The sequence below is a fragment of the Phyllobates terribilis genome, unplaced genomic scaffold (assembly GCF_046119375.1).
Source record: "Phyllobates terribilis strain yellow unplaced genomic scaffold, ASM4611937v1 Scaffold_2__4_contigs__length_985480577, whole genome shotgun sequence".
Lineage (NCBI taxonomy): Eukaryota > Metazoa > Chordata > Amphibia > Anura > Dendrobatidae > Phyllobates > Phyllobates terribilis.
Window position 1 is genome coordinate 814,887,671 of NW_027362762.1, and position 19,714 is coordinate 814,907,384.

General features: G+C 44.1%; 1 protein-coding gene across 3 annotated transcripts in view; it reads right to left on the reverse strand.

Annotated features, from left to right (window-relative positions):
* Positions 1 to 19,714, reverse strand: part of SMTNL2 (smoothelin like 2) — a 125,622-nt gene that overhangs the window by 13,795 nt on the left and 92,113 nt on the right. For all 3 annotated transcript variants that reach the window (XM_073667649.1, XM_073667640.1, XM_073667637.1), the window contains 2 exons: positions 18,401 to 18,518; positions 14,661 to 14,812 (listed from right to left, as the gene is read on the reverse strand). In XM_073667649.1, the coding sequence (XP_073523750.1) occupies positions 14,661 to 14,812; positions 18,401 to 18,518 (270 nt within the window). The remainder of the gene's footprint in view (positions 1 to 14,660; positions 14,813 to 18,400; positions 18,519 to 19,714) is intronic.

The window sequence follows — 19,714 nt, forward strand, 5'->3', positions numbered from 1 at the left end:
CTCTGAGGACTCTTAAAGGGAAGGTGCCATCAATTTTTTTTTTCCTTTTTGTGAAAATAACAAATATTAATGTAAGCTTTGTAATGCAGTGTTTGCATAGATTGCAAACACTGCAACATGCAAAATATCTATAAAAAAAAAAAAAAAAAAAAAAGATTTACCTATACTTGCAGCTAGGGGGAGCATCTTCCTGTATAGACCTCAAGCAGCTACAGTAATGCTTACTTGCATTACGTTAGCTGCAAAATTGGGGCAGTGTCCTTGTGACATCAATGTTTCCCTCCCTTTTAGGTGTTATACTACACCAAAAAGTGGGGGAGGCAGAATAAAGACTAGAGACAATGCACCGCCATTTTCTTGGTGACTGCACTCTGTGATCTAATCTCAACCAGCTGCTAAACAGGAAGTGGATCTCAGTATATTTACAGAAGAGCAAGCAGAAGGAAGACAAAGGACTGTGGAGCAACGTGGACCTGAGGAGCAGAGCTGCACGCAGTGGAGAAGAGAGCAGCTGCGAGGCCAGGACCGAGGAGACTAAACAGTGCAGCAGTGAGGGTCCATAGCTATACTGCACAGGCAGTGGAGGATGGGAGAATATGAGAGCAGAGCTGGGGGAGCTTGTGTGTGTGTAAAAAGCTTCCAATTACATGTCCTCAGTGTGGAAGCTCTGGGCCACAATGAAATGGCACCTAGACACACCTACAGCTGTGAATTGAGCAGCCCACAGAGGCGTGCCCAGTTCACAGCTAATGTGGCTACAATGTTACAGATAGGCTTCAGCTGTGGATGCCAACCCTATGTCCAGGGCTGCCATATTTGAAGGAGTGTGAGTGTAGTGTAGTAACTCTTACACTCCTGAAAAGCAAGATGGCAGCCCCCAGTAGCTGCAAAACAAATTAATAAAAAATAAACTATAAATACTGGGCACTTGAAAATATGTTATAACATTAAGGAATTTAACATTTTAATTTATTTTACATAATGTAAAAATGCGGCACCTTCCCTTTAAATTCTAATATTTTAAGAGCCTTTTTCTAGGAGACTCGACTTTAATTGCAATGTGCAGAAAACCTGATCTGAAGTATTTCCAGAGGATTCAGCATTCCTAGGCTTTATTCAGAAGTCAGTGATTTATTTTTTTGTTTGCAAAAAAGGTACAAATTTCATCAGTGTTTTGGATCAGATTTTCATCAGAGTTTGGTCACTGTGCCAGTTTTTTATTTTTACCATCAGGATTTTATCAGTGATTTTCAGCTTCACTACAAGTCACAGACTTCAAGTCTGATTTACGTTACAGAAGATGCTTCAGGTTGCAGCACCTTTTATTGTAATAAATGAAGTTATCTTCAAAGGCAAGGCAGGGGGTATCCATGACAGCTACAGGGTAAATAGATACTCAAGGTATTCTGAGGCATGACAAAATGACGTGCAAGGAATCGTGCAGATCAAGTTTAAAACTATTTTATACACTTCATGTTCACAGGAATTTCTTTCCATCCAATAAACATGTGTTTTCTATTGAAAATTGACGGAATCATGATTTGCTTAAGGCTGAGTTCACACGATGCGTTTTTCATGCGTTTCCGCGGCGTTTTTGCAGTTGCGTAAACGCCGCGGAAACGCATGAAAAACGCATGGTAGAAGGGCAGCAATATTCCCCAATGGAAATCCGCATGTGCTGTGCCCATGATGCGGATTTTTCCGCAGCGTAAACGCTGCGGTCAAAAATCCGCAGCATGTCAATTAATTTTGCGGAAACGCTGCTCTTTTGCCGCCATTGACTTGCATTAGACCGCATGGAATCCGCATCACTGTATATGTTGATGCGCTTTTCATGCGGTCTAATGTGCGGATGGTACCCGGGTGTGGAGGAGAGGACTCTCATCCAGACCCAGGTACCATTAAAAAAAAAAGAATAAAATAAAAAATATATATATTCTCACCTTCTGACGGCCCGCGCTGCGTCCTGCCGGCTTCCCGCGCACTTCGCGGTTGAATGAAGGACCTTGGCTGACGTCAGAGTCATGTGACGGGTCACGTGACGCTGACGTTGGAAGGTCCTACAGTCTTCACTGCCGGCAGCCGGGACCGATGAAGCAGGACACCGGGGGCCATCAGATGGTAACGTATAGATTTATTTTTTGACATCACACACTATATAAATCCATGCCGGTTGCATGGATTTATATAGTGTAAAGTTGACAAGCACTTTCCAAGTGATGCTAAAATCGCTTGGGAAGCGCTTGTCAACCCGCATGCGGAAATGAAAGTGAAGACCGCTTCATTTCCGCATGTCCCTGGCAGGAAACCGCATGTACAATCCGCATGCGTTTTTTCCTGCCAGAGAGATGCAGAAACGCTCAGGAAAAAATCCTGAGCATTTCTGCATCGTGTGCACATACCCTAACCCAACTTTTTATGTCTGTAACACAATGACACAGATTTTCACTTTTTTTTTTCTTAGAATGATTACATAATATTAAATATACTTTCCTTTAGGTGCATTTTTGTCTTGCATTGCATGATAGATACTTTTTGTCTACTCTGCACTGCACAGATACATGATCGCCTTCACAATCACAGCAGGAAATGGTGTCAGAAAACAAGTTATTCTTGCAGATGAGTATATTTGGTATCCTTCCATGGATGCAGCCTTTGTGAGGGTAGGGGCGAAGTAACAAGAATGTAGCTGGAGGGTGTAGAATGACTTCACTAAGGAATTAAGCTATTGGTGTCTAAACCTGCCTTAGAATAAACATGGACCATTGTAGATTTATCTAATTAGGTTCAAACCTGTAGATTCACTTAATAGATCTTTAGATTAATTTCTTCTCTGATTCTAAGCTCCTATTCCCCCTGTATAAGAAAATCTCCGACTGCTAGAAAATGTGTTAAACAGAATGTTGAACCTAAAAAAGTCAAACTGACTGAACATTTTTCCTGCAAAAATGGGTGACGTGGCAGCCAAGACCCACAACAAAGGTAAGAATGAGCAGGTCAAGTTTCTCTCAGCATCTTTACATCTTGACCAATTCAACGTGTTTCTCATCCATCTACAAAATAGGTGCTAAATGTTAGATTGAGGAGGCCAAACTGCTGCCGCTAAAGGATGGGAGAAGCCACTCCTCATCAAATCTGACCATGGCTTACTCAATAGTCTCAATAATTCCTAGTGATTGAGTGGTGACCACCCATCATCAAGCTGGCCTGCTTGTTCTTACTACTATCCACATACAGAACTTTTACTCCACGTTCGACTAATGTTCTAAAGGGGAAACCCTCCACCAAAATATGCAAATATGAAGTTTGGAAAAGCTGAACCTACGACAATCTGCAATGATCAGCATGGTTTTATATTATAAAGGTGTTGTCCAGGTGGAACAAGGACTTTAATATTTCTACATTTAGAGGGTATTAGTAAGACAAATATACTCAATCATACCTTCTCACAAATAAGTTCTCCTGCCTTCAAGCACTTAAATAAAATTACTAAACCAGGAAGAGTTATGGATAATAAAGGTGAGATTTGATGCAAAAATTGAAAATAAATAAATAAGGTCATTCCTCCATCCACGTACCAAAAAGACGTTTCGATAATACAAGGATCGACCTTAGATGAGGATCAAAATGCAACTTGTTTTTTGTAAGTGGACGAAGGAATAAAGATTTTTTCAATTTCACCGTGAAACTTTGGGAGATTCATCAATTTTTTTTTTAAATCATTGTTTATTCGGTCGTCCATGACAGCACCACGTGAGAGAGAGGATCCGCCCATCAAGGACAGGAAACCTACAGGTTAAAAAGGGCGGCCCTCTCTTTCCGCCTCAGTTTAGGTTTCCTGTCCATGATGGGGGACCTTGCAGGCTTACCTGCAGAAGATGGACTCCTGTCCCAGAGAGGGCCACAGCAGGTGGTTGGAGCCGGTCCGTCCCGGTCCTCTGGAGACGCCACGGCAGGGCTCATGGGGGCGCCTCCGTGAGCGTTGCGGCAGGTGCGACATCGCCTCATGGGAGGTAGATGTCCGCCAGGTGTGGGGCCGCTAGCGGGCTTCCTCCCCCCCCCTCGCTACCGCTTGCAGGAGATCCAGGTCGCGCCGGCGGCGCACGTGACGGGCGCGACCTTCTGACGCGACTTCCGGTGCGCCGGGCAGGAAGCCCTGTGACGTCACCGGAAGGGGCGGGGCTCGTTTGAATTTTTTGGCGCGAGCAGCTGAACGCCGGACCTGGCGGCGAGTAGCCCACCTGGATCCCACCTGGACCTGGGGAGGAAGACCAAGGAGCAGGTAACGCCCTCCTGGGTAAAAAAAAAAAAAGGAACCACACACCCACACATGGTACCGGTATGGCCAGTATATAAAGGGTCTGGTAACATACAGAGGTGCTTCCCAGCCCATTCTTACATTGTAAGCTATGGAAGATTCACAGGAGCTGTCACCTAGGCAACAACATCTGCTGCAGGAGCAGCCCTCACAACTAGTGGCGCAGAGTCATTCCCAGCTAGGGTCTGGTCATGCAACTAGAAGAGCTACCACTAAGAGCAGGAAGGACGGTCCGGTGCGGCGTGATTCCTCGCCATGCATGCTGGATTCTTCTGCTTCTACGGTACCGAAGGTTCTGTGGGGTGAGTGGAATCTTCGTGAAAGTTCTACTAATGTTTCCTCCTTCTTTCTATCTATGACTTTCTTTTAGAGCAAGAAATGTTCCTCGAAGTCCAAGCACAGAGAGTGTGCCTTATGCAGCTGTCCACTCCCTGATTCTTATAGCAAAAGGTTGTGTCAGCTTTGTATCAGCAAAATGATATCGGAGGAGACCCCAGATTTTTCCCTAGGCCTAAGAACTTTAATAAGGGAAGAAATAGGCAAAGCATTGCAAGGTTCAGAGTCTGGGCATATTCCTCAAGAAACCCAGCCGGGTTCAGACTCTGAGCTATCGGTCGCTTCCTCCTCCGCCTTCTCTTCCGCTGATAGTGAGCCAGACAGACAGTGCTTCCCCCTGAAGGAGGTCGATGCCCTAGTAAAAGCCGTCCGATCTACAATGGGGATAGTGGACTCGAGGGTAGAGAAGTCAGCTGAGGATGTTATGTTTGGTGGTCTGGGGCTAAAGAAGAGAAGGGTCTTTCCAGTAAATTCAAGGGTGAAAGACCTCATTGATAAGGAGTGGAGAAAGCCTGACAAGAAGGGTAGTGTTCCTCCATCCTTTAAAAGGAAATATCCGTTTGAGGATGCTATGCGTTCCTCCTGGTTAAAAGCACCCAAGCTGGATGTTGCTGTTACTAAAGCAGCGAAAAGAACTTCCCTCCCGTTCGATGATATGGGTGCATTGAGAGACCCCCTAGACAGACGGGCTGATACTTTCCTGAAAGGGGCATGGGAGACAGCTGCGGGAGCACTGAGACCAACAGTAGCAGCTACCTGTACGTCCAGAGCCCTGATGGTGTGGCTTGAACAGCTAGACAGTCAGTTGAAGGATGGGACTTCTAGGAAAGACATTATTTCTTCCCTTCCACTGGTTCAGGGGGCGGCAGCTTTTCTTGCTGATGCATCTGTGGACTCGGTGAGGTTGGCAGCAAAGTCAGCAGCACTGTCAAATGCGGCTAGGCGAGCCTTGTGGATTAAAAGCTGGCCAGGGGATTTACAGACTAAGTCCAGACTGTGTACAATCCCGTGTGAAGGGGAATACCTCTTTGGTCAGACCATGGACGACTTATTGGAGAAAGCGGGGGACCCTAAGAAGGGGTTTCCATCAGTTCCTCTACCCTCCTTTAAGAGATCGTTCCGGAAGAGGAAATTTTTCCGGAAGAGATATTTCAGGGAGCAAGACAAGTCTGATGAAAGAGGTCGAAAAGGTAGAGGTCTAATCTTTGGTCCGTCTCCAAAAATTGAGCAGAAGCCAGGGGATACACAATCAGCCCAGGTGGGAGGGAGATTGTCATTTTTTGTCCCAGCTTGGGAACAGATTTCTCATAGTAATTGGATTTTGAGCCTGATTAAGTATGGTCTTAAGTTTCAATTTAAAGCATTGCCTCACAAAAGGTTCATGGTTGTTCCCTCCAGTTCTTCCCCAGAACGCCAGGCTGCCCTCGTTTCGGAAGTACAAACCCTAATAAGAAAGCACCTCCTGATTGAGGTTCCGGAAGCTGAAAAGGGTCTTGGTTTCTACAGTTGTCATGCTCTCTTCACAATGTTATACCACGCAGATCCATTCATTCCCACCATACAACGCAGGAAACGCTCTCACAAATCACTCAATCATCTGCTCACTCTCTGTATCTTCCTTCTATTAGTCGCAGGTGATATTTCTCCCAACCCAGGACCCTCCAGTAATAATAACACTAACTCTTTCCCTGTTACATTCAGAAACCCTGCTAATCTCATTAATATTCCCTGCATATCTTCTGTCTCATTCAACTGTGCCCTTTGGAATGCACGCTCAGCTTGTAATAAACTCTCTTACATCCATGACTTTTTCCTCTCTAATTCCCTCAACCTTCTGGCTCTCACTGAAACCTGGATCCAGCAGTCAGACACCACCGCCGCTGCAGCTCTCTCCTATGGTGGCCTACATTTCTCTCATACCCCGCGACCTGACAACAGATCAGGTGGAGGTGTTGGTCTGCTTCTTTCAACAAAATGTACTTTTCAGGTTATCCCCCCTGTACCCTCCCTTATCTTCCCGTCCTTTGAGGCCCACACAGTCAGACTCTACCGGCCCTTCTCCCTGCGAGTGGCGGTTGTCTATCGCCCCCCAGGTCCCCCCCGTCAATTCCTGGATCACTTTGCTGCCTGGCTTACAAATTTTCTATCCTGCGACATCCCCACGATAATCATGGGAGACTTTAACATCCCAATTGGCGATCCTCTTTCCCCATCTGCCACGCATCTTTTATCATTAACCTCCTCCTTCGGCCTTTCACAGCTTGCTAATTCTCCTACACATGAGGACGGGAACACATTGGACCTGATCTTTTCCCGGCTTTGCTCAGTACATGACTTTACTAACTCTCCCCTTCCACTCTCTGACCATAATCTTCTTTCATTCTCTGTCAAGAACTGTGACTCTACTCAAGACACTCCCACCGTCCACACTTATAGAAATTTACGCGCCATTAACACCCAGAAATTTATAAAAAGGTTGCAATCATCATTGGCCCCAATCTCCTCCCTCTCATGTCCCGAATCTGCATTGAAGCATTATAACAAAATAATGCTATGCGCCCTGGATGAAGCCGCACCTCCTACACAAAGAACAATTCGGCATAGACGGCGACAACCCTGGCACACGCCTCAAACACGTCTTCTCCAGAGGTACTCCAGGTGCGCTGAACGGCTGTGGAGAAAATCAAATCTGCCCGAAGATTTCCTCCACTATAAATTTATGCTGAAAACATATAACTCTGCCCTTCACCTCTCCAAACAAACCTACTTTAACAACCTCATCATCTCACTTTCCAATAATCCTAAACGACTCTTTGACACGTTTCATTCTCTCCTCAATCAAACAGCACAGGCCCCGACCACCGACCTCAGCGCTGACGATCTGGCTAACTATTTCAAAGAAAAAATTGACCATATCCGACAGGAAATTTTCTCCCAATCCCCAAATGTTATGCATGCTCCCCCCCGCCACATTGTATCTTGCTCATTTTCTGACTTCGAACCAGTCACGGAAGATGAAGTGATCAGGCTCCTTGCATCTTCTCGCCCTACCACCTGCACCAGCGACCCTATTCCCTCACATCTCCTTCAGTCCCTTGCTCCAGCTGTCACCTCTCACCCAACTAAAATTTTCAACCTTTCCCTCTCATCTGGTATCTTTCCCTCTTCTTTTAAACACGCCAGCATACAACCATTACTTAAAAAACCATCTCTCGACCAGAACTGCACGGCCAACTACAGACCTGTTTCCAATCTTCCCTTTATCTCTAAACTCCTGGAACGCCTGGTCCACTCCCGTCTAATCCGCTATCTCTCAGACAACTCTCTTCTTGACCCTTTACAATCTGGTTTCCGCTCTTTACATTCTACTGAAACTGCCCTCACTAAAGTCTCTAATGATCTACTAACAGCTAAATCTAATGGTCACTACTCCCTGCTGATTCTCCTGGATCTCTCTGCAGCATTTGACACTGTGGATCACCAGCTCCTCCTCACTATGCTCCGCACTATTGGCCTCAAGGACACGGTTCTCTCCTGGTTCTCCTCTTATCTCTCTGACCGCTCCTTCTCTGTGTCTTTTGCCGGCTCCTCCTCCTCCCTACTTCCTCTTACTGTCGGGGTTCCTCAAGGATCAGTCCTAGGCCCCCTTCTTTTCTCCTTATACACCGCTCCTATTGGACAAACAATCAGTAGATTCGGTTTTCAGTACCATCTCTATGCTGATGACACCCAATTATACACCTCTGCTCCGGACATCACCCCTGCATTACTACAAAAGACCAGTGATTGTCTTTCTGCTGTGTCTAACATTATGTCCTCCCTCTACCTAAAACTGAATCTGTCAAAAACTGAACTACTCGTCTTTCCTCCCTCCATTAATCTACCTGTGCCCGATATTGCCATCTCCGTTTGTGGCTCAACCATTACTCCCCAGCTACAAGCCCGCTGTCTTGGGGTCATTTTTGATTCAGATCTTTCTTTCACTCCTCACATCAAATCACTCGCTCGTTCATGTCATCTACACCTCAAAAACATCTCAAGAATCAGGACTTTTCTCACCTTTGACTCGGCAAAAACTCTTACTGTCGCTCTTATTCATTCTCGTCTTGACTATTGCAACGCTCTACTAATCGGTCTCCCTCTTACTAAACTCTCCCCTCTCCAATCCGTCCTGAACGCAGCAGCCAGGATCATATTCCTCGCCAACCGCTACTCAGATGCCTCTTCCCTGTGCCAGTCATTGCATTGGTTGCCCATCCAATATAGAGTTCGTTTTAAACTTATCACGCTTACCCACAAAGCGCTCCATGCTTCAGTACCCCCCTACATCTCCTCCCTTGTCTCAGTCTACCACCCTACACGTGCCCTCCGTTCTGCAAATGACTTGAAACTAAAATCCTCCATAATCCGAACTTCCCACTCCCGTCTCCAAGATTTCTCGCGTGCTGCGCCAATTCTCTGGAATGCACTACCCAGGACAGTTCGATTAATTCCCAATACCCACAGTTTCAAGCGAACCCTAAAAACACATTTCTTTAGACTGGCGTATCACCTAAACACACTCTGTCCATCCCAGCTTTCCCCCATATTAAAATCTTCTTCAACTTCGGGTTCAAACCAACCATGCACATAAAAGCCTCTGTCAGGACTGCACACATACTGGCTGGCGACCAGTCCATGTATTATTATTTATCCTATTCAGTATATCAAGGCTGCATTATACAATATATGTACTTTTTACCTTTTGTGTCTCCCCCACTTCCTCATAGACTGTAAGTTGCGAGCAGGGCCCTCACTCCGTTCGATATGAGATATGCTTATTCTGTATTGTCTGTATAAGTCCCCCCTAAAATTTGTAAAGTGCTGCGGAATATGTTGGCGCTATAAAAATAAACTATTATTATTATTATTACTCCCCGCTCTTCTTGATTCCGAAACCAGATGGAAGTTTCAGGACAATTATAAATCTGAAATCCCTGAATAATTTCCTTAAAATACACACCTTTAAAATGGAGTCTTTAAAATCCGTAATAAAGTTACTTTTTCCCCACTGTTATATGGTAGTGCTCGATCTCAAAGATGCGTATTACCATATCCCAATTCATAGTGATTACCAGAAATACTTGAGGCTGGCCATTGAAATAGACGGGGTGGTTAAACATTTCCAATACACTGCACTCCCCTTCGGTTTAGCTATAGCCCCACGGGTTTTTACTAAAGTAATGGCGGAAGTTATGGCCCATATAAGAGAAAGGGACATTCTAATTATCCCTTACCTGGATGATCTCCTGATAGTGGGGAATTCGTTGGTTCAATGCGAGACCCACCTGCAGGAGACCATGTCGGTCTTAAAGAGTTTGGGGTGGTTTCTAAATTTAGAAAAATCTAGACTATCTCCACTCAAGGCACAACAATATCTGGGGGTCATATTAGATTCCAGGAAACAGCTATGTTGTTTTCCAGAAGAGAAAATTGATAGAATCCGGGAGTTGGTAGAACAATGTATACGTAAACCTTCTATGTCACTCCGTAAGGCCATGTCACTATTGGGAACCTTCACCTCCACTTTTCCTGCGGTTCGTTGGTCACAATTGCATTCAAGAGCCTTTCAGTGGGATGTGTTGTACAATAACGCAGCTTTAGAGGGGCATCTAGACCGTAAGTTTATGCTAGGTCCTCGTGCCATATGGTCCCTTCGTTGGTGGTTACGACAAGACAATCTTGCTAAAGGGGTTCCCTGGGAATGTAGTCCAACTGCAGTCTTGTCCACTGATGCAAGTGCTACAGGTTGGGGAGCTCACTTTGAAGGGAAATTAGTGCAGGGAACCTGGTCAAGCAGTGAGCAACAGTTGTCATCAAATGTTAAGGAGCTTCTGGCGGTGCAGCATGCGTTCAACGAGTTCCTTATATATTTTCAGGACCAGCATGTCCGTGTACTCTCGGACAATCAAGTCACGGTAGCTTACATAAACCACCAAGGGGGAACCCGCTCAAGAAACTTGATGAGGGTAGCGAACGCACTTCTGCTGAAAGCCGAAGATCACTGTCTCTCTCTTTCGGCTACTCATCTAAAAGGCAAGGAAAACATCACAGCGGATTTCCTCAGCCGTACTTCTGTAAAAGAAGGAGAGTGGTCCCTAAATACACAAATATTCTCCAGAATCGTAGAGATGTGGGGCCTTCCGTCTGTGGACTTATTCGCAACAAGAGCCAATCGGAAAGTGGAAAATTTTTGTTCCTTAGACCCCAGAGAAGGACCCCTGGCAGTGGACGCCTTTATGGTTCCCTGGAGGTTTCCTCTGGCATATGCCTTCCCTCCCATGATCCTGCTCCCAGCGGTGATAAAAAAGATCAGGGCAGACCGGGCCAGAGTGATACTCGTATGTCCCTTTTGGCCCAAAAGACCATGGTTCCCTTGTCTCCGGAAGATGTCCATATCAGATCCCTGGGGTCTTCCGGAGATGCCGGACCTCCTCACTCAAGGGCCACTTTCCCATCCTCCAACCCAGAGTCTACATTTGACGGCGTGGAATTTGAGAGGGTGTTATTGACCAACAAAGGATTCCCCGCAAATGTAGTGAATACTCTCCTGGCTAGCAGAAAACCTGTTACCACCCGTATTTATGCCAGGACCTGGAGGAAGTTTCTGTCCTTTGCAGAAGTTAAGGTGGAGGAGGGGCCCCCTATTGGGAAAATTCTGGAATTTCTGCAGCGAGGCTTAGAATTAGGTCTCACTACCAGTACCTTGAAAGTACAGGTGTCAGCGTTGGGAGCTTTATTTTCTTCCAATATTGCAGATAACTATTGGATAGGCCGTTTTATAAAAGCTTCCTTTAGGTGTAGACCCATTACCAAAGCAAAGATGTCTCCCTGGGATTTGAATTATGTCTTAGATGCCTTGACCAGTCCTCCTTTTGAGCCACTAGATTTAGTCTCCCCCAAAATTATTTTCCTAAAGACGGTCCTGTTAGTAGCCCTAACTTCAGCCATGAGAGTCAGTGACCTACAGGCCCTTTCAATATGCCCTCCATTCACGCAAATTCTGGACGATAGGATTATATTAAAACCTGATCCAGCCTTTCTTCCTAAAGTGGCCACTCAATTCCATAGAACCCAGGAAATAGTTCTCCCAACTTTTTGCTTTCCGCCCAAAAATCAAAAAGAGGAGAGACTTCACACTTTAGACGTTAGGAGGTGCGTACTAAGGTACTTAGAAGTATCACATGGCTTTAGAAAGGATAAGTCCCTATTTATTTGCTATCAGGGGGCTAGGAAGGGTTGTAAGGCCTCAAAGGCTACAATCGCTAGATGGATCAAGAAGGCCATTTCCCTCGCATACTCTTCAGGGGATAAAGAGATACCGGAGGGATTGAGGGCGCATTCTACCAGAGCGGTGTCAACCTCCTGGGCGGAGAAGACAGGGCTTTCCATTGAGGAGATTTGTAAGGCTGCCATTTGGTCTTCTCCATCTACTTTCTATAGGCACTATAGATTGGATCTGGGTGGCTCTGCAGATCTCCCTTTCGGGAGAAGGGTGCTTCAAGCTGTGGTCCCTCCCTAATTTCCTTCGTCTCTGTAATTCTCTCACGTGGTGCTGTCATGGACGACCGAATAAAGCCTTAGTTACTTACCGGTAACGGGATTTTTCGGAGCCCATGACAGCACCCGTATATTCCCTCCCTTCACTGGTGTTGTGCACTCCTGTAGATTTGATTTCTTTTTGTGCACCCTTGTGGGAAATTGATGAAAAGTAATGTACTTAATGTGATTATGTTTTGTTATAACTAACCTTGGCGGTACTCTCATGCTCTGTTAACTAAACTGAGGCGGAAAGAGAGGGCCGCCCTTTTTAACCTGTAGGTTTCCTGTCCTTGATGGGCGGATCCTCTCTCTCACGTGGTGCTGTCATGGGCTCCGAAAAATCCCGTTACCGGTAAGTAACTAAGGCTTTTCTACACCAAGTTGATTCCTTCACTTTGTGAATATGGAGCACTGTCTCAAAAGTGTGCCACAGAAACCTTTCCTTGTTATCTAACCATACTCCGTCATTAATGTCAAATGCAAATTCACAATATTTCCCACCATGAGAATGATATTCCATTTATACAAGGAAATTTAAACACTTGTATCATGACCAAATCTTCAAGCCCAATTTTTAATCAAAGCACGAGACAACAAAGATATTCAGCAAAGTCACTGGGTCTAATTCTGCTCTGTCCTTTGTGAACCGAGGTGGCAGAGCAGATGTGCGCTTTCTAGTCAGGCTTAGATAAAATATTATCCCGTAGCTCCCCCAACTTTTTACTTGGAAAAGCCTGCAATAATATCTTAGTTTTCTGTATAAAACTGTAACTTTTGTGATACTCAAAAGTCAAAACACAATATAAAAACCACCACTTACCAGAGGAATATATACTGTTTTATCTATGTGCAAATACTAACTTATGGCCTAAGGCGCAAGAAAGTCCATCCCATCCTCCACTGCCAAGACTGAAAGTTACATAAAAATGCCAGTTTGTCATGTAAAAAAGCATACCAAGAAAAATAATTTCAGAACTTTTTCCACCTTCACCCATAATCTGTATAAATCCATTGAGAAACAAACTGAAATCATTTTGATAGGTAAATAAAAACAAAATTAAAATATGGCTGCATAAGTGTGAACACCCTCTTATCATTTACAGTGACTCTGATTAACCCCATATAAATGTTTAGCTGTTCTAGTAGGAGTTTCCTTACATTTTCGTAGTTGCATTTTACAGCAAAAGTTATGGTCTGAAAACAGCTTACAAGACAGCAAAGGTATCTTATTGTTGAAATCCATCAGTCAGGAGAAAGGTAGAATTTTTTTTCCCAAAGCCTTAAATATACCAGGGAACACTGAATACAGTCAACAAGAAGTGGCTTCACTTTGGCACAAAAATGATATGATCTTCAACTGAACAATCCTCAAAAATTGTTGACAAAACAAGAAAATTGGTCTGGGAGGTTGCCAAGAGGCCTACTGCAACATTAAAGGAGCTGCAGGAATTTCTGATAAGTACTGCTTGCATACTACACATGACAAAAATCTCCCATGCCCTTCATATGTTTGGTCTGTGGACTTGGGAGGCAAAATTGAAGTCTTTTCTTACAACGAAAAACACCCAGGCCTGGCTATGTTTTGCCAAAGCCTACATCACATCTGCCAAATTCATGTTCGAAAACATGGTATAGTCTGAAGAGGCCAAGGTTGGCATTTTTTAGCTATAATTCCATAAGTTATGTTATGTTTGGCAGAAAACCAACACACACACAGTGAAGCTATGTGGAGGCAGCATTATGCTTTGGGCTGTTTTTTGGCATCTGAAACTGGGGCTTTAGTCAAAGTTAAGGGAATTATGAACAGTCCCAAATATCAGTCAATTTTGTATTAAAACCATTAGGCCTCTGCTAAAAAGCTGAAGAGGAATTTCACCTTTCAGCACAATAATGACCCTAAACATACCTGCAAATCAGCAAAAGGATGGCTTCACCAGAGGATCAAAGTTTGGGAATGGCCCAGCCAGAGCTCAGAGCTGAATCTAATAAAAAATATGAGGGTTGACCTGAAGAAAGTGTTGCACCCAGGAGATGCCCTCGCAATCTGACAGATTTGGAGTGCTACTGCAAGGAAGAGTGGGCAAAGATTGCCAGTTCTAGATGTGCCAAGCTGATAGACTCCTACCCAAATAGAATGAATATTGAAGTACCCTTTGAATTTATGACATCATAGTATTAGTTTGAGGGTGTTCATATTTACACAAACAAATTATTTTAGTTGTTTATTTTTGTTTTTCCACCTGAAAAAAATTCAGTTTCTTTTTCAATTGAATTGTACAAATAAATTATAGACAACATTAAAATGTGGAAAAAGATCTGAAAAGATTCTTCTTGGTATGATTATTATTATTAATTTATGAGAACAACCTGTAATTTTAACAGGGCTGTTAAGACTTTTTATATCCACTGGAGGAGTAGTACTCACTCAGCTGTAGAAAAGGCTTGTTCAAAGTTGTGCTTGTGATTTGAAGGCACCAGAGCATCGTAGTCAAAAGCTTCTGGGAAGAAAGAGTGGACCAGAGCACAGAAAGCCATGCCATCATTCCAGCTGGATGAAAAGTTTTGCAGATCAATGTTCTAAAAGACAAAGCAAACTACTATTTCAGACACAATTTCAATAAAAAGATTATGATCGAAAATGTAATTATATATATTGTGAGTCTACAGTGCACTGGGCTTGAAGGAGAGTATTGTCTGTGTATTATGTCAGTGCCATATTTTTTTTTTTGTTAAATCAACTTTCCATGGAGGTCAAAGCACTAATGTCCCAACTAAGATCTTCCCAGAATTGCTATCGGTAAGCAAAGTTTCATAAGAAGGCTGGTCTGCAATCACTGGCCCATGTAAGCATGCCACCCACGAGCCAACATACTAGCAAAATGCTTATTGGTGAGCGGATTAGATCATTCATGTGAGCGATTACAATATCATTGTTGGCAGCACATTGCCTCATGTAAGCAGTTCTGCTGACAATGCTGAATGGGGACAAAACGATCCCATAAATTATTCTGTCCCCATAAAGTTGTATTGGTCCTTAAGAAGCAGATAATAAATGGAGCACTGATGGACTTCTATATAGTCACCGCTTGTTAGGAGCAGAATAATTCTTACATGTAGCCTATGTTTTTGCATTTCACCTTTTGACACAAACCCCCTTTTTTTATAGAACTGAATTTTTATTGAATTTTCAATATAAAGTTACAGAATAAGAAAACATAAAAAACAACTTAGGATAGTAGCATATAATACGTAATAGTATAATTTAGCAATCTACCATCAAAGATTGGACTCATATTTAGACAAGGACAAGGTCACAAAAAGGGGACGGGGTTTCTTCTAATTGGGCAGAGGTTACTGAACAACTTTTCATAACCAAGACTATGAACAATCTCTTTGTACCCAATATGTGTCCCAAAGAGTTCAGACTGCTTCAAAGATCTCGACTGTATTATTTAGTAAGGCTTTTAAAAGGCCTTTACAAAACTTCAGTCATTGGCAGAACACTTTGTGCTGTCGTATATATAAACACTAACACCATTCTGAATTCACTGACAAGGCCAACCTCAACTTCAGTAACTATAAATATTAATTTCTAGATGCACTCGTTATCTACATATTTTCATGCGTGCAATCTTGTATATCACACTTTTGCAGTTTTTACATCCTTGTTGCACAGTTCTGTACATTACTGTGTCCAGAAGTCAAACACAAAACTGATAACCACTAACAGTTGTCAGTCTGTCTTTATAGCTATCATCATGTGACGCGCCCCCTGGGCCAGTGTTGTTTGGGGGATACCCGGAGCCGGATCAGATGGGGGTTGTAGTCTCCGAGTGGCGGTGACCCGGTCCGTGCCCAGGGTGTCAAGCTCAGTGTGTGGCAGTCCTACAGATGTTGCTGGATGTTCTTTAATGTCGACTACGCCACCCGTTGATTTGCGGTCAGTACGGCCGCCGCTGCAGCAGGGTCCGCTGAGGCTGGTGGTGTGTGTGCAGCTCAGGTAGTATAACCCCCAACGGGAGGGGTATAGCCTCAGGGGGTCAGTTGCAGAGGATGGTGGTTGTGGTGGTGCAGTGAGAGTGGTAATAAGACTCCGAGTCGGGCTGTGCAGTTCAGGGTTTTACTTACTGCTTTTGTGTTGGTCACTCCGGCCTTGAGTGACCACCCGAGCCGTGCTGCGTCCACCAGGTCCTGGACTCGGCCAACCCCCAGGTGATTCTGGAGCGTGGTCCTGAGCTCCCTTTCTGACTTGTCCTTCTCTCTGGCCTTCCCCACCAGGGATCCACCTAAGTCCGGCTCCCTCGGGCCTCTTGTTGGTAAACCCTTGTCTCTGGGTTCCCTGACCCTATTCTTGGTGTGCCTTCCGGGTGGATTTAGTGGGTGGTCGTGGCAGATCCTGCCCACGACCTCCGGTCTCTGGCTAAGGATTAGGGCCCTCCACCAGCTTGGGATCCGGTACCCTTGTGCCAACTCTTCACCCTCTGGTCTAATTTTGGGTTCTTGGAGTTCCCTCTTCTCCCCCTCTGGGTCCTTCTTTCTCCTCTCTCTCTCTTGGCCTTGGAGCTGGCTGAGCTGCTCTGCTTCTCTGACTCAACTCTGACAGACTGACCAAACCTCTACAAAAGACCCTGTTCTAAGATGGTTCCCACCTTATATACTCCCTCTATGTGTGAGCTCAGGTGACCAGCACCCAATGAGCTCCTAGCATTACCCAGACTGCTCCCCCTATCTGCCCCTACACTACTGGGATGTTCCACCCCCCTCCCACTCCAGCCAGGGACAGACACTGTCGTACCTGCACATTTCTCTAGTGGGAGTACCATTGGTCTGTCCCCCGGAAATGGGATGTATGTAGTGCATGCAGCCTACTGAGCTCAGTTCCACACTCCATCCTTACCCGGGAGTGGAATACCACACCTCTGGCTTGAGGTGTAATACCCCTGTAGCAGCCGAATCCTCAGGGTGCTACACATGCGCATAGCTGAATCGCAACTAAAAAAGTTTTTCAAAAATTCAATAATTATAAAATAAATGATTGCTAAGTACGATAAAAAGTGTTTCCAATTATACGAGCTAGGACTCCAAGCACCTTGTGAAATTAAATGGGTTTTCTAGTTTCAGAAAACAGGGAAAAAACCCTGGTTAGAGCATATTTTTTTTAAAAAAAAGCTAACTGGGCTTTACTTTCAGTCCTGGGTCCAGCACTGAGTCTTTGCCATTGCTCCTGGTGTCTGTTATTGTTTCCAGCGTTGACATAATGTTGACAGCACTGAAGACAATAAGTGAGCTCAGCCGCTCTGCCCGAGCCTTTGAGCTCACTGATTGGCTGCAGCACTGTTGACGTCATGTCATGCCAGAGCTGCGGACAATAACAAAAACCGGAAGCAGTGGTGGAGACTTAGCACTGGACCCCGGGAGAGCAAGTAAAATTTTAAAAACAAAATTTTAATTCACAAATGGCCATTTCTTTAAAAAGTGTAACTGTGCTTTCAAGTAACTTTTCAGAATAAGTTGTGCTGTTTGTGTACATGAGGAATAACAAAAATGTTTTGACCATTATGTGACTTGTATCCTGCATTCTTACCAATTTTCCTTTTGCAGGCTCTACCTGTGATTTGCAATCCACTGGTTTGCTGGTTGGTGGGGGAAAGAGGGGGGAAAAATATGAGCTGCAGTGATTTCTCCCATAGGCAGCTCCGCACAGAGGGGAAGGCCTGCTCTTCATTCACTTATTAGCTCAGAGAGACAAGCTGCATCAACATGGAGGACATTATACAGCAGAGCTGAGCTGTCTTAAGCTGAATCAAGCTCTGATGCGAGACAACATTTGTCACAGAGCTCTGCACAATATTTTTTTATCTGCTTCCTTCTCAGCTTTAGCTGTACTATTGATTTATGCAAAGTTTGTTGAAAGTACGGTTCCTTTTTATAAAAATCCTTTGAAAGTCCTATTATCATAGAGTTTACAGAGTTAATCTTTGACTTCTATGAAATAAGCCATGTAGCTAAACCATCTTCCAGTAATAGTAGTATTTTAGCGGAGCTAAATGGCAGAATAGAAAATAAACCAGAAGTAATAATTTTTATGTCAGAGTTCGTTCCTATTTCACTACTGCATATAAAACACAGGCAATCAGCTGGATTACACAGGAGTAGACATCCTACCTTGTAGCCAATGGTTTTAGAACGGCACCATTCCAGGAGGATCTGTTTAATGCTGCTGGCACTGGCGACTCCAAAACTCTGAGACCTTTTCAGCTTCACCTTGGATTCCCCCTTGCCTCTATGAATAGCAACAAAAGGGGATTAATAATCAGAGGCCCTGAATATGCAGCACAAGGGCGCTAGGCTTTTACATATTCTTCTAAACTATTTCTTAGGTGACAAGTTTTAGGAAAGAAAAAGCCAACAAATCACCATATCAACAACTCCCATACAGGTTGTCTAGCCAATACCCTGCTAAATGGAAAATCCTCAGTCTGATAAGGGAGTATAAAATGTGCCTACACTGCATCAGCTGGGTTATAAAAGTATATAATAGCACAGACCAAATACTTCTGGAAGTTTCCTATAGTTGTATCCAGTGCAGGCAATACTCTGAATATAAAAACATTGGTAGTACATATCCCATACTCGTCCTGATAGTTAAAGAGTAACAGTCACTTTCATTTTAATTTCATAAATTGGTCTTACACATGAAAATAAACAACTTTGTTGTATATATTATCAGAGAAATCTGCTTTTCAGAAGTGAGCATTCATTATCAAAATTCTCATTTCTGAGGTAAAATCTGTATTCAGTGAAGACACTTTCCCATTACTCAGATAAGACAAGGCAGTTGTTACTAATGGTTTATCTGCCTCAAAAATGACTTAAAGCGCACCTGTCAGCAGGATTGTGCTCAGTTAACTACATACACTGTCAGGTGGGTGACATTACACGGATTAAAATGATACCTTGGTTGATGATCTATCCTGGGTAGTGTTGAGCCACCCCCGTAGTGTTCGGGTTCGGTTCGGTTCGTCGAACACCGGGATGTTCGAGGAACTGTTCGTCGAACTATTCGTCGAACACCTTAGAACACCGTCGAACACCGTTAAAACCAATGGCAGGCAAACAAAAACACATAGAAACACATAGAAAACACCTGCAAAGGTGTCCAAAAGCTGACAAACTGCTCAGAAGACACTCTCTTTAAAAAAGCCGGCCGGCAAATTCAGCAGCGGCATACACCGGTACCCGACAATTTAGACAAGAAGGAATAGAGCATCACACATAGATTAGATATACAGAAACATGTCAGTCACACATATAAGAAGCACAGTGACAGTGTTGGTTACTGCACTTGTCATTTAGTGTAAAGGATTTATTTAAAAAAATAATAGTGTTTTCATGCACCATCTCTTTAAAAAAGCCGGCCGGCAATTCAGCATCTGTACCCGACAATTTAGAACAGAAAGAATAGAGCTTCACACATAG